Source organism: Dasypus novemcinctus, chromosome 18 (genome assembly GCF_030445035.2).
Source record: "Dasypus novemcinctus isolate mDasNov1 chromosome 18, mDasNov1.1.hap2, whole genome shotgun sequence".
In the NCBI taxonomy this organism is placed as follows: domain Eukaryota; kingdom Metazoa; phylum Chordata; class Mammalia; order Cingulata; family Dasypodidae; genus Dasypus; species Dasypus novemcinctus.
This window is the reverse complement of record NC_080690.1, coordinates 37,128,479-37,144,884: the sequence shown is the minus strand read 5'-3', so window position 1 is coordinate 37,144,884 and position 16,406 is coordinate 37,128,479. Positions and strand designations below refer to the sequence as shown.

General features: G+C 36.3%; 1 protein-coding gene across 5 annotated transcripts in view; it reads right to left on the bottom strand.

The window, feature by feature from the left end:
- Positions 1-16,406, bottom strand: part of RPGRIP1L (RPGRIP1 like) — a 113,406-nt gene that overhangs the window by 16,534 nt on the left and 80,466 nt on the right. For all 5 annotated transcript variants that reach the window (XM_004455046.5, XM_023587824.3, XM_004455047.5 and 2 more), the window contains one exon: positions 9,416-9,599. In XM_004455046.5, coding sequence (XP_004455103.2) covers positions 9,416-9,599 — 184 coding nt within the window. The remainder of the gene's footprint in view (positions 1-9,415; positions 9,600-16,406) is intronic.

Sequence of the window (16,406 nt, the reverse complement as noted above, 5' to 3'; positions counted from 1 at the left end):
GAATCCAGCAACTGTCTGCCCCTAGAGCCTGCCTTCTTACCCCCATGCTCTAACTTCTTCTGCATGAAGCCAAACTTCTGCTATTTAAGCTGCAGACTCTTTGTTAGCATAAGGCAGTTTGGAGTTTAAGAGATATTCCCCTAACTCTATCAAAGGAAGTCACCTCATTCTCTTTTTATTCTTTCATAAAGAGATAATGCTTAGACATGCCTTAAATCAACTCTCTTGGCTGAAAACTTAAAAAAATCCATTTCTGAAAAAAAACCAAGCTACTGACCAATAAGTTTAGTACTTCAAAGGTGTACCAAATCAGAACTAGGGCTTTCTTGCCTGCACAAACAAGACCTAGATGGAGTATCTCAATCTAACCCAATGTTTTCCAGTCTTTAATATGCATTAGCATCCCTGGGAGGGCTTTTCAAAACAAAGATTACTGAGCTCCACCTGTGGAGTTTCTGATTCAGTAGGTCTGGGGGTGGGACCTGAGAATTTGCATTTCTAATAAGTTCCCAGGTGATGCTGATGCACCCCACCCCCCAATCAGGACACCACACATTGAGAACCACTGTTTAGCCCAACATTCCTTTGCCCAATCTCTGAATGGGATCAGGAACTAGTGAACATTTTAAGTGTTGTCCATTAGGTAAAGAAGGAAGTAGTAACACTTTGGCCACCTCTCAGGAGGTCATGATCCTAAAGATGTTCATTTGGTGTTCTGAAAATCTGGGTGGTTATTAAAAAAATACTATTTCAAAACTTCAAATACAACCTTTAAAAAGTGATTCTGACTGGCAAACCAGATCCAACAGTATGTTAAAAGGATAATGCACCACGACCAAGAGGGATTTATTCCAGGAATGCAATGATGGTTCAACAAAAGAAAATCAATGTAATACATCACATTAATAGAATGAAGGGGAAAAAAACTATCATCTCAATTGATGCAGAAAAGGCATTTGACAAAATCCAACATCCTTTCACGTTAAAAAAAATACTCAGAAAACTAGGAATAGAAGGGCACTTTCTTAACATCATAAAGGGCATTTATGAAAAACTCATAGCAAATATCATACTCAATGGTGAAAGACAAAGTTGTGCCCCTAAGATCAGGAGTAAGACAAGTATGCCATTTTCACCACTGTTATTTAACATTTTACTGGAAGTTCCAGCCAGAGCAATCAGGCAAGAGAAAGAAATAAAAGACATCCAAATTGGAAAGAAGAAGCAAATTTATCTGTATTTGCAGATGGGATGATCCTATATATAGAAAATCACAAATAACCTACAAGAATGTTCCTAGAACTAATAAACAAAATCAGCAAAGTTGCAGGATATAAGATCAACATGCAGAAGTCAGCTGTGTTTCTATATACCAGTAATGAACAATCTGTAAAGGAAATCAAGAAAACAATTCCATTTAAAATAGCATCTAAGGTAGTGGACTTGGCCCAGTGGTTAGGGTGTCCGCCTACCACATGGGAGGTCCGCGGTTCAAATCCCAGGCTTCCTTGACCCGTGTGGAGCTGGCCCATGCGCAGTGCTGATGCGCGCAAGGAGTGCCGTGCCATGCAGGGGTGTCCCCGTGTAGGGGAGCCCCATGCACAAGGAGTACGCCCCATAGGGAGAGCTGCCCAGCGCGAAAGAAAGTGCAGCCTGCCCAGGTATGGTGCCGCCCACACGGAGAGCTGACAGATGACACAACCAAAAGAAACACAGATTCCTGAGCTGCTGACAACAACAGAAGCGGACAAAGAAGAAGACGCAGCAAATAGACACAGAGAAGACAACTGCGGGGGGGGGGGGGGCAGAGGGGAGAGAAATAAATAATCTTTAAAAAATAAAAAAGCATCTAAAAGAATAAAATACCTAGGAATAAATTATGAAGAAACTGAAAGACTTGCACACTTGAAACTATAAAACATCACTGAATGAAAATAAAGAGGACTTTTATAATGCAAAGATATCCCAGGTTCATGGATTGGAAGACTTACTATTTTTTTTTTTTTAAGATTTATTTATTTATTTCTCTCCCCTCCCTCCCCCAACCCCGGTTGTCTGTTCTCTGTGTTTATTTGCTGCGTCGTCTTCTTTGTCCGCTTCTGTTTTTGTCAGCGGCACAGGAATCTGTGTTTCTTTTTGTTGTGTCATCTTGTTTTGGAAGACTTACTATTGCTAAGATACCAATACTGTCTAGAGCGATATACAAATCCAATGCACTCCCTATCAAAATTCAGCAGTAATTTTTGAGAAATGGAAAAGCTGATCCTCAAATTCATATGGCATTGTAAGTGGCCCCAAATAGCCAAAACAATATTGAAAAAGAACAAAGTTGGAGGACTATTTATATAAAATGTAAATATAAATTTATAAAAATGAAATTTGATTAGTGGTTATGTAGGGCTGGGAAGGCATGCTAAGGGATGTGGAGTTTTTCTTTTTGGAGCAATGAAATGTTCTAAAATTTTTTGTGATGATGAAAGCACAAAATTGTTGTGGGAAACTGGCTTACCTGTTCCTTATTGTAAATGTTACACCTGTTCTATTGTAGATGTTGCAGTTGTTCCTATTATTGTAGATGATGTCACAGTTCTGATAGCAAACAGCTGCTTGGTGGTTTCCAATAAATACGAGGTGGAAACTAGGGTCAAGGCTCTCAGTTCCAGAAGCTGTGAGTCCCCTGGTCCCATCTTTATCTCCTCTCTTGTATCTTTCTCTTTGTCCTTTTATTTTATAAAGCTATGCCTTGCTTTCCCTTTGTGCTAACCTATTGTGAGCTGATTGCAGCACAAAATTGTAATTGTACTAAAAGCCACTGATTATATACTTTAGATAGATATTTGGGTATGTGCCTAAATCTCAATAAAACTGCTTAATAATAAATAATTACGCAAGAATAGCCAGAAATAACAGCTATGTACAGGAAGGGAAAGAGAGATTGAGAGATGAAGAATTTTCTTGTTCATCTGTTTTTGTTTATTATTATTGAAATAATGAGAATGCTCTAATAGTGATTGAAGTGATGAATGCACAACTATGTGATTTTACCAAATGTCATTGATTGTACACTTTGGATGAACTATATGCTTTATCAATATATATCAATAGAGTTGATTTGTTAAAAAAAAAGTTGGAGGACTCTCACTTCCTGATTTCAAAATTTCCAAAAAAGCTACAGTAATTAAACAGTGTGTTACTGGCATAAAGATCGACATATAGACCCAATGGAACAGAATTGAGAGTCCAAAGATAATTTCACAACTCTGACCAGCAGATTTTTGACAAGAGTGCCAAGTCCATTTAATGGGGAAAGAAGAGTCTCTTCAACAAATGGTGCAGGAACAACTGGCAATCCACATGCAAAAGAATGAATGTGGACCCCTCACTACAGTACCTCTCACTACATACAAAAACTAATTTAAAATGGATCAACATATGATTCTTCTACCCCTTTTATATGAACCTGTAATTAGCACTATAGTATTAAATATATGTCCCAGAAATGTAAATCTTTGGTCTATTCATATGCTGGTTGAGACTTGAATCTCAGCCGAGTTACAACCACAACTACTTTCTAGTTCATTGGACTCACCAGGACAACTAAGAAAGGGATGATGATGGACAAGCCCCATCCTCCAAAGCAATGAGTTACCTACAATGCAAGCAAACTTCCTTCCATCTTCCCTATAAGATCTGAGCTCCCTCTCAATCTGAAGCAGACTGGCCATCCCCAAATCCTCAAGATTGAGGAATGAACAAATATATAAGGAAGGGAATGCAAACATGGACCAAAGTAGACTTACTATTATTGTAGTGATGGAAGAACTTTCAACTTTGATACAAAGACAGTCGTTACCAGAGGTTCTGAGGTGAGGGGGAAGGAAGAATAGGTGGAACATAGGGCATTTTTAGGGCACTGGACTTGTTCTGCATGACATTGCAATGATGGATACAGGTGATGATACTGTCAAAATTTATAACGTTGTACCGTGTAAAGTGTAAACCATAATGTAGACTATAGACCATGGTTAGTAGTAATGCTTCAATATTTGTTCACCAGCTGTAAAAATGTACCACACTAATGTAATGTTATTAATAGAGGAAAATGTGAGGGGGGAGAGGGTGGAATATATGGGAATCTCCTATTTTTTCTAGGTAACTTTTCTGTACTCTACAACTTCTTTTAAAAATAAAGTTAGGGAAACGGACTTGGCCCAGTGTAGGGCGTCTGTCTACCACATGGGAGGTCCGCGGTTCAAACCCCGGGCCTCCTTGAGGGCCTCCTTGATCCGTGTGGAGCTGGCCCAGGCGCAGTGCTGATGCGCGCAAGGAGTGCCGTGCCACACAAGGGTTTCCCCCGCGTAGGGGAGCCCCACGCGCAAGGAGTGTGCCGTGAGGAAAGCCGCCCAGCGTGAAAGTGCAGCCTGGCGAGGAATGGCACCGCCCACACTTCCCGTGCAGCTGACGACAACAGAAGCGGACAAAGAAACAAGATGCCTCAAATAGACACAGAGAACAGACAACCGGGGGAGGGGGGAAATTAAATAAATAAATAAATCTTTAAAAAAGAAAAAAAAAATAATAAAGTTAAAAAAATACATAAATGGAGGAATGATGTAACGAGCTAATACTATAAAACTCTTACAAAAAATACATAGGGAAGTATCTTCAGGACGTTGTGTTAGGCAATGGAGTTTTAGATTTTACTCCAAATGCACAGGCAGCAAAAGAAAAAATAGGTAAATTGGACTTCATCAAAAGGAAAAAAAACTTTTGTAGCCCAAAGGATTTTATGCAAAGAAAGTGAAAAGACATCATATACAATGGAAGAAAATATTTGGCAACCATATATTTGATGAGTTTAATATCTACAATATATAAAGAACTCCTACAACTCAATGACAAAAAGACGAACAACCATATTAAAAAATGGGCCAAGGATTTGAACAGATAGTTCTCCAAAGAACATATTTAAATGGCCAATAAGCATATATGAAAAGATGCTCAACAGCATTAGCCATTAAAGAATGCAAATTAAAATTATAATGATATACCACTTTACACCCACTAGGATGATTATTTTTTAAAAACTTAAAATAAGTGGTGGTTAGGATGAGGAGAAATAGAAACCCTTGTACATTGTTGGTGAGAATGTAAAATGGTGCAGACACTGTGGAAGAGTCTGGCAGTTCCTCAGAATGTACAACATAGAATTATCATATGACCTAGCAATTCCACTCCCAAGTATATACCTAATAGAACTGGAAGAAGGAACTCAGATATTTGTACACCAGTGTTCATAACATCATCATTATTTATAAGAGCCAAAAGGGGGAAGCAGACTTGGCCCAGTGGTTAGGGTGTCCATCTACCACATGGGAGGTCCGCAGGTCAAACCCTGGGCCTCCTTGATCCGTGTGGAGCTGGCCCATGTGCAGTGCTGATGCGCTCAAGGAATGCCCTGCCATGCAGGGGTGTCCCCCACGTAGGGGAGCCCCCCCGCACAAGGAGTGTGTCCCGTAAGGAGAGCCGCCCAGCACGAAAGAAAGTGCAACTTGCCCAAGAATGGCGCCGCACACAGAGAGAGCTGACACAACAAGATGGCGCAATGAAAAGAAACACAGTTTCTCATGCTGCTGACAACAACAAAACTGGACAAAGAAGAACACGCAGCAAACAGACACAGAGAACAGACAACTGGGGCGGGGGAGGAGGGGGGTAGGGAATAAATAAATCAATAAATCTTAAAAAAAAAAAAAGAGCCAAAAGGTGGAAGCAACCCAAGTGTCCATCAACATAGGGATATATAAACAAAATGTGACATATCCATTTAATGGAATATTATTAGTGAAGTGCTGGTACCTGCTACAATGAGGATGAACCTTGAAGACATCATGTTGAGTGAAATAAACCAGACACAAAAGGATACATACTATATCATTTCTCTTATATGAAATACTTAGAATAAGTAAATTCATAGAGACAAAATGCAGAATAGTGGTAACCAGGAGTGAAAAGAGGAGGAAATGAGGAGTTACTGCTAAGTGAGTATGAGTTTTGGTTTGGTATGATGAACATACTCTGGAAACAGTGGTGAAATTTACACAGAATTGTCAATGTATTTAATGTCAAAGAGTGGTCCACTTAATATGGTTAAAATGATTGTTAGGTATATTTTACCACAATTATAAATAAATGAATTATAATAGAAAAAAAGTTATTCTGGGGATTCTGAAAAGTTAAACTTTAACCTTTCATTCACATCAGAAATCACAGTTGTTAAGGACTTTCTAGATTTTGATATAAACATACTAAAGCATAAGTCTCAAGAAGGATACTAATCAAATACTTGAGTTGATTTTGAGTTGTCTACAATTAAAAGCATATCCCTCACTTTAGCAGGTTGGAAAATTCCTTATATTCTCTATCAGTGCCATAATGACAGAAGTAAGCAATGAAGATGGTTGAATTATAAAGGGCTGTTAACCTTGACTCCTGGATAACTTCTGTATTCAAGTGTTACCATCCCTGTAATCTCTTAGCCAAATTTCCCCTCCCATTAGTAACAAAATTTGAAGTTCTGCATCCTCTTCATCTTCTGAACTAAATTTAATTGTTCCAAAAAATAGCCTGCTCAATCCTTAGAGACTAAGGTCCCAGATCTGTAGAAGTCTCATAAAAACTTTGGGCAATTTCATTAATCTTTTTTCTCCCCATTGTCAATTCCATGGAAGGCTTTATTCAGACCAGACAACATTCTTCAGACCTACCATTAATCTTAATTTTTTCCCCTAAACTATTTTCTTGCTTTCTCAGCAATCTCTGAGCAATATTTTCAAGCCCAATAAAATACAAACGTTTTGCTTTCACTACCAATGTCTAGCAAGTGAATTCAAGTTTGTTTTTCTTCCCCCATTGTTTATAGTCCAGAGATGTATTTTTTTGTGTAGGTGAAACTAGAGTTAAACCCTCTTAATAAAGACCAAATTTAGAATATGATGATTCTGGAGTTCACCAGACTAAACCCCTTATTTTTATGTACCTAATTGAGGTCTCAGCATACAAATCCCTTTTTTATAGATTCAAGTAAAAATGCAGTGTAAAATCATTGCTAGGTTCAGTTAACCTCCCTACTGGTATGGTGTTCAAACAGCAGATAGCATGTACCACTAATTGCCCTGTAAGTTTTCCATTTGAATTAAAAAGTCAGTTTGGAAATAAAATTACTTTCATTAACATTTAATGAGGTTTCGAAGACTTAAGGCTATTTATGTTAAGCTTTTGTGTCAAGTAACAAGTGAATGATAAATTGCTACAATAATTAGATGAGATAGTTACTTATTAACCAAAGCTTCAAGGAGATCCCCCTGCAATAAAAGAGGTGCAAATGTAATAATTTAAATACAAATATTTTCATTATGTCATGCTTAAGCAGAAAAAAAAGCTTCTATGAGGTTAATATTAATTATTTCTCAAATTTGCTGCTAATCTAGTACTTTAATTTTTCAGATGTAGTAGTTAAAAAAATAGCATTACTTTACTTCTGAGTACAAATGACATTCTCCTTAAAATTCTCAAAATTTCCTAAATTCTTTCCAATTAAACTTGAAAATTCTACAGTCAAATTTCATTAGGTATGAATAGAAGCTGAAGAAAGCTATAGTAAATACTTCTACTGAATTTATTTCTTATAGATCATTGGCTTTCTTGCTGCTATCAAATAGCTAACTCATTAGAAACATAAGAACCCTTAAAAATATCAACTAGTAAGTTAAACTGCCAGTAAAGGGGAAAAAATTAAAAACAAAACAAAACAAAAAACAAATCAAAGCCAACCAACAAAAAAAATCCCAAATGAACCTAGATATAACCATGTGAGTATGAACAAAATTCAGGACACTGGAGCATGTATCAGAGGTTTCATTCCAAAGAAGGATTTTGCATTTCTCTTTAAGCAAATGGAAACATCTGTTCTGCTACCTGGCCAAGTTTCTCAATGTAAAATCAATTTCTAAAAAATTAAAAACATTTTGTTGTCAGTTCAACCATTCTCCTGCTGACCTTGACAAAGAATAAGATTGCCTCTTTTTGGAGGGTGTCTTTATTAAAATGAGTTGACTAAACAATTCTTTCATTATTAATAATATTTTGATACGTTTTGCTTTCTTGATCCTTTGCATCTGAGGATCCAAGCTTGAAGAAACAATTTTGGAAATGTTTGTTACATCCAAATGAATGAAAGGAAGGAGGAATAGGATTCTTGTCCTAATCACACTACTTAGTCTCATGTGATTTTTCAACCCACCTGTTATTACAGAATTTGAGTTGGAAGGGGTCTTAGAGAACACCTCATATTATAGCTGAAAAAACTGGGAACCATGAAATTGAAACTACTTGTCCAAGTCCTCATAACCAATAAGAATAATTGATATAGGGGGCATTAGACAAGATCTCTGGATACGCAGGATTACTGATGAATACATTCCTTAAAATGCCAAGTTGCAAAAAAAAAAAAAAAGCAATCATGAATATTTGTAACCCTGCATGATTACAAATGTTGGTTACAAAGCAATCTAAAACGGGAAAGAAAAAATACTAGTGTTCAACTAGCACTACTGTCCTGTTCTGCTAAAGAGAATGGAACACTCCATCTTTCTTTATAGTTCATTTTAATGTAGGGCTTTAAGAGACTTAATAAACAGTTTAACTTATGGTCATGCCAGTCTTACTATTTTTAAATTTCTAACTATACATTGACTACCACATATTATTCTTAAAAAATTCCTCTAAATTGACTGATCTAAGAATTTACAAGGTACCTATTGGATCTGTACTGGACAAGTACACTTACATGTCAACTGGCTAATAGATCAAGCCCTAAGAGAAAACCTGCCTGCTGGTATGAACAGACATGTGGGCTAAATTATGAAAGCCATTATAAGAATTTATATTTCACTCAATTAAAATCTTAAACATCTAAACACTGGGAGAGATCTATACATATGTTGCAAACACATCTATGTAATGAAAAGACATTGATCAGAAAGGTAGAAAACAGGAGGACATCAAATGGTTTGAATCATATGATAAAAAAATAGTAATTTTTTCTGTCGAAATATATTTTTGACTAAATTAAACTGTAGGTCCCTGTGGCATTTTTCTATTGATACCATTTTATAGCAGGGACAGCTAGAAACATCATTTTCCCTTTGTTCTTGTTTTCCCTTAAATTTAGTACTACATCAAATTCATTGTTCTAATCCTTATGCTATAGGTTGGATTTTTATTAATCTATATTGACAAGACTTCCACGAGTTCATGAACATTAGAGAACTAAACTTTCTTCTTGTTCCTTTGGCTTTCTTCATAGGAAAAAAAGGACAAAGAAAAATCTCTATTACAAATGAATCATACATACCATTGCTATAGTTATAGTAGACCCAGTGCCCGCTCTTGGGTTTTGGAAGTGACACAGGGGTCTCTTCAGCAGGAAGACTGTAGAATCGGCACTCAACAAATAGACGCTGGATAGTGTCATCTTTGGTTACTCGAGAATCATTAAGGCTTAGGGCTATGATCTCAATTCGAATCTTTTCTGATGGCTGTTTAAAGAAAAGAACAAAAACTAACAAAAATAAAGAAAACAAACTCTAATATCTTATTCTTTTTTCCAGCAATTTAAAATAAAACATGGGTTTCTTTTTTGGAACATATTGTAGAATACCGTATAGTTACACATGATAGATTATTCACGACAGAGAGAGAGAGAATGAGATTCTAATGCCCCAGGGTTTGAAGTTAACAGTGTCATGGCAATAGTCTCCTAATTTACATTTGAGGCTATAAATACCCCACTAGTAGTCTATCAGGAGTGAAGATTATGAGATCTTCATCTCCAATTGCTTTCAGGATGACAAGTATCAGTTGGCCTTGTTTCAAACTATGTAATGAAGTACATGTTTATCACTGCTTTTTATTTAATCTTCAGTACCTGAGAAAGTTTCAGTTATTCCAAGATCAAAGCCTGTTGAATACTTCATAGCTATTATGCTAATTTTTATAGCTATATGAATGCATATTAATTAGAGCAGAAACTACAGTTCATTCCCTCATACAGTCTGCCATAACATATTTCATTCAATAAACAATACATTTTCAAACAAAGGAAACAAAATTTTAAATCTAGTTTAACCCACACTTTCTTGCCATTTATTTTCTATTTCATTTTTATAAAGTTAACTAAAATAGGTATTTATGGTTTTTTGTTTTTTTTACTTTAATCTTATTAAAATAGACTTTGATGCCACAGATGTTATTATGGGAGTCACAAATATTTTCTTGAGTAATGACTTCAAATAATTAATATTAATAGATTTAAATACTTAGATTGCACAAAGATAATTCTTCGCTTAATTTTTAAAAATTTTGTTCTCAGTTAATGTTTGTAGTTGTTCTTTATTTTTGAAAATCTCTCTTCACTAAATTCAGGGGCATGCTACCATAAATGATATAACTTTAAAAAACCTGAAAATATGACCTTTTAGGAAATTATCATTAAATACAAATCAGTGTTCAAATTCACTGTAGTGATGACTTAAGACATTTCAAAGCATATAATATAATTAATCAAATTGAAAAGCATAAGTATCCTATTGTAAAAATATTCCCATAAAGAACAATTTCCATTGCTGTCAAACCCCCTCAATATTTGATGAAGTAATTTTACCCCCTTCTTTCAAAAGACATTTTCTTTTATTATGTATTCTAAGACACTTTAACTAAAAACCCAAATCTGAATATTTCAATAAGGTTATTTTATTATTCAGTAGATTCATGGAAATTTTACTAGGATGACAGAGAAAATTCCACACCATTCTGTCTCCACTAATACAGGTACAAGGCTGCAGCTGGCAATATTACTAGGATTAGCATAGTATGATGAAATATTTAAAGGAAAATTTTTTCTAAAACCTAATAAATCAAATGACTGCCAAATGTCATTAAAGTGATGGTCTTTGACTTGAATATGCTTTTCATATTCAAATTTGAAAAGAAAGAGATGAAAGCCTGGAAAGGTTACTCGGTTTCAACTAATAACCTCAAGCCCTCTCCGTTCACGTGCATAAAAGATGAAGTTGGCTCTATTGTCTAATCTCACTTCAGAAAAGCCCTTCTTCGCTTGCTGAAGACTAACATAGTAAAGAAAATATTTTAAATGATATTATTTTTTCCTTAAAATGTACTGTGGTTGTCAAAATACTACATGCGTATATATTTTATAATTCTGGTTCATATGCAGCACAATGCATAATTAAGTCTTTTCCATAACTTGGAACTTGACAAACTTAGAATTGTTCTAACAATAACATCTTATAAAACATTCATGCTTCTGCACAAAATAATTAGAGGAAAACAGCTATAGAAAAGCAAAACAGGTATATACATTTATTTCTACCTTGTAAAGATTAACATTTAAAATTGTTTATCACAGAACCTAATGAAAAGACAAATGAACTTTTAAATAGCAGGAGAATCAAATTTATTTAAGTGGCTATTTTATTAATAATATTTTAACTATATAATCCCTGTATGAAAATTTGCATTATTGTAAGAACTAGTTATGCTGTCAAATAAAACTACATGCAACTCTTTAAAGTTTAAAATGTAACTCCAGATGAAAGTAGATACTTGGATCACAGCCAAACCAAAACAAAACAGAAAAACCACTGTATTATTCAATGAAATAAGAGAGCTTTAAAATTCTTTTATGACATCTATCTTTGTTCTGGTCCAATTTTTCTTTTGGGTATTTCCTCCACCAATTACCACTATCATATGTCCTTACTAATTCTTTCCAATCTTACTGACAGAGATTATTAGTTATCATTTCTTTATTCATTTTACGCTACACAAATCAATTTAAAATAAATCCAAAAAGAGAAATTCTGAGTCGTACATAACTAGGGAAGCAAGCTCTGATAAAAGGATCTCCCAAACATTATAAATGTTGGCTAATGGTGCTGGTTAAATTATTTTTCAACAGTGGAACAACTCTGGTTGTTTTCAAACTAGAATCAAAACTTCAACAATAGATTATGGATAAAGATTAGGAAGATTAAGAAGCACATCAACTGCATAATAGACACCTCTAATTCAACATGTCAGAAAGGAATCATTAACTTTCCTCCACCCTCTCTCTCCCCCAGTATCAGTCATCTTCTGATACTTCCTACCTCAGCTGATTACAGCGCCATCCACTGGGTCACCTACAACCAGGAGACCTTGGAGCCATACTTGCCTCCTCCATTTATTCACAAGCATCATATCCTATGGGCCACCCCTTCCTGTCCATTTACCTCCCAAATATGTTAATGATTTCTTGAATTGTTGAAATCATGCAGTATTTCAGACCTTGTGTCAGCTGCCAGGGACATAAAGACAAAATATAGTTTCTTCCTTCATTTTTTGAGAAAATTCCTTGCATTCTTATCTGATCTGAGAAGGGAACTAATACAACAGCTTCCTAGTTATTAAATTAGAAATATGACAACATAAGGAGGAAAAATAATAGAAGCAATGAGCTTAAAAGTTAGCTGGCTGGTACAGAGTAGGGACTAATATCTTATCTGTTGTACCAGCAGGCTGGTACACAGTACACACTCAATAAATATTGTTAAATGAGTGGATCTACTTTTATAGCACTGAAAGAGGCTTAGCGTAGTAGGCTTTTCATAAATATTGAGAGAAATAGAATCAAGGGAGGCTGAATATTTTTTACATATTCTAAATGCCTATTATATAGTGCTAGAACTACCTGAAGCTGCAGTTATTAGTGTTTTCTCATTTCACAAATATTTATTGTGCATCTACTATGTTTTGGGAAGCTGGTAATTATTAACTTTTACAAAATATATAGAAATCTTGTTGTAGATTTTAATTGAATAAGACTATCTCAAAGACAGTTCAAATCTAGGTGGTAGGGTTACTAGTCTTTCAACTTTTTGGCATGTATGAAAATTTTCTTAATAAAAAATGGAAAGACTGCTCACTTAGGAGAATCTGAAGGGGAACAATATGCCTATTCAAATGACAGTGATTGAAAACAGAATCTTTTCATTTTTGCAAAATGTCTGTTCAGAATTACTAGAACAACACACAAGCTGTACTCTATAGAGTATTAGTATCCTTCAGATACAGTTTGTTAGTCAGGCCTTGTAGGTTAGACTTTTTCCTGTTTTTTTTCTTTTCTTTGTGTGTGAACGTTTGTTACTAGGCAAGATGCTACTTAGAACTCTTTTGATCTCCTTTCCCTATTGCCTATTAGCTTCCCTAGTTAGCAAGATGTCAACAACAGCATGTTAAAAGGGCATTTATAAATTTTGATTGTGGTGAACAGAAGTAATACAAGTCACTCAAATAAGAACTGTACACTACTTATATTTAGTGTTTTGTATAAATGGACACTACACATTATGTTACTGAATTATCTAGAAATGCGGTGATGGCAGGTATTATGCTCAGAGAAAAAGAAATGATAGCTCTCATGATTTTGGTACAATACCACTACTGATTCTTGTCTGATGCTAATTCACATTTTAGGTCACATTTCCTTTGGTTTTTACTTGGGCCTATTATTAGCATACGTAAATTTTTCATGTTTTAATTCAGAGGATCCTGCTGAATTATTCCTCTGGTTTCAGCCTTCATAGCAGCTACACTGGAGTTGGATTGTTAGGTTTCTAAAATTTAATGCAACTTGTCAGGCCTTAAACACTGTGCTGCTTAACTGAGAATGGTCCATGATAAAGTTTTTGCAACTTGTTTAAATCAATTAGACTTAAATTTAACTATGGTGAGAGTAAAGGTGAGTTTTATTTCATTCAAAATGCTTCTTTGTATTTTTTAAGTTTTCTACAATGAGTAAGCATTTTTTTAATCTTTTGATTATAAAACATTTTAGACATTAGGAAAATACAGGAAATAACTTGAAATTTTCCATACTCACTACCTTAAAAAGATGTTATCATTTTGCTCTATTTGATTTAAACCTTTTTGTTTTTGTTCAAGAAACAAAATATTACAGATACATCTAAAGTCCCCACTCAATTCCTTTTCCTCTTCTTCCTCATTCCCTGGAGGTAGCCACTGTCCTGAAAGTTTGTATCATTCCCAAACACACTTTTATATTTTTACTACATATGTATGCATCCATAAACAAGATTTCAGTTTTTAGATTTTATTTAAGTGGCATCATATTCTATTAACCATTCTGTAAGTTGTTTTTTCACTTAGTACTATGTTTTTAAGATTTATACGTGTTTAGGATTCAAATATAATTCATTCATATTAACTGCTGTATAGTTATTTATTGAGCCGATATAATCCATAGTCCATTTATTCATTCCTCTACTGATGTACAATTAGGCTGTTGACAATTTTTTTGCTCTAACAAAACACTGTTGCATTGAATATCCTTTTATGTTTTATTGTACACATACATGTTTCTCTTAGGAGCAGAACTGTAAGAGCCAAAGGGTATGAGAAACTCAACTCTGGTAGGATCATCAAATTAATCTCCAAATGGTTATACCAATCTACATGGGTATTACTCTTATCACCATAAAATGTTTTCTATATGTACATGTGTATTTGTGTATGTGTAAATAAATACAAATAAAGCTTACCTACCAGGAGCCACGGGATGTAGAATTTAGTATTTGCAAAAAAAAAACAAAATGGAAATGGAAGGTGATGGTCTATGTCTAAAATTCTAAGAGGAAACGGACTTTGGCCCAGTGGTTAGGGCGTCCGTCTACCATATGGGAGGTCCGCGGTTCAAACCCCGGGCCTCCTCGACCCGTGTGGAGCTGGCCATGCGCAGTGCTGATGCGCGCAAGGAGTGCCGTGCCACGCAAGGGTGTCCCACGCGTGGGGGAGCCCCCACGCGCAAGGAGTGCGCCCGTGAGGAAAGCCGCCCAGCGTGAAAAAGAAAGTGCAGCCTGCCCAGGAATGGCGCCGTCCACACTTCCCGTGCCGCTGACGACAACAGAAGCGGACAAAGAAACAAAAGCAGACAAAGAAACAAGACGCAACAAATAGACACCAAGAACAGACAACCAGGGGAGGGGGGGAAATTAAATAAATAAATAAATCTTTAAAAAATAAAATAAAATAAAATAAAATTCTAAGAGTTCACATTTTAATTTGCATGAGCTCTAAGACAAGCTCAAAATAGTTGGTTTCAACAATGAAATTCACCATATGACAAAGCCATATATAAGAAAGGCAGGAATGTATACAGATTAATGGCGATTCTTACATCTTCCCTTCTTCAGAATGGAGGCAGGCAGTTACCTCGAAGATTCAACAGAAGTCCCAGTCCATGCCTAGTCCTTCCCTAGACCTCTCACTGGACCCCAAAGTTTCCTCTTATTAGAAATCATATCCATGCTTCACACAAGTTTTGACTGAAAAGATTTGGGTTTTTAAAATAATAGCACATTGGAGGCAGTGAAGAATAAATATAAAGGCTATGTCTCCAAAGGCAAACTGTCAAGGTAATGTTTTGTTTTTTTTTAAAGATTTTTTATTTATTTCTCTGCCCTCCCCCCCCTCCAGTTGTCTGCTCTCTGTGTCCATTCGCTGTGTATTCTTCTGTGATAGCTTCTATTCTTATCAGCGGCACCAGGAATCTGTGTTTCTTTTTGTGGCATCATCTTGTTGTGTCAGCTCTCTGTGTTTGCGGCCCCATTCTTGGGCAGGCTGCACTTTCTTTCGCGCTGGGCCGTTCTCCTTACAGGGTGCACTCTTTGGACGTGGGGCTCCCCTATGTGGGGGACAGCCCTGTGTGGCAAGGCACTCCTTGCACACATGGGCCAGCTCCACACGGGTCAAGGAGGCCCGGGGGTTTGAACTGCAGACCTCCCATGTGGTAGGCGGACGCCCTATCCACTGGGCCAAGTTTGCTTCCAAAGGTAATGTTTTTAACAGAGAAAACATAACAAACCTAGTTTTCTTTAGTGGCAGTAAACTATTGTTTTCTAACAGGTGCAGTTAACATGTACTACATTGGGGAGTGGATGGTGTTCAAGTGGTTGAGTGCTTGCTTCCCACATATGAGGTCCCAAGTACGAGGTCCCAGGTTCAATCCCTAGTACCTCCAAACAAACAAAATGAAAAAACCAGCTCTTGGGAAGCGGACATGGCTCAACTGATAGAGCATCTGCCTACCATATGGGAGGTACAGGGTTCCGATCCAGGGCCCTCTGGCCTGTGTGGTGACCTGGCCCACACACAGTGATGCCGTGCGCAAGGAACGCTGTGCCACACAGGGGTGTCCCCCATGTAGCGGGACCCCATGCGCAAGGAGTGGACCCTGCGCTGAACCACCCTGTGTGAAAAAAGCGCAG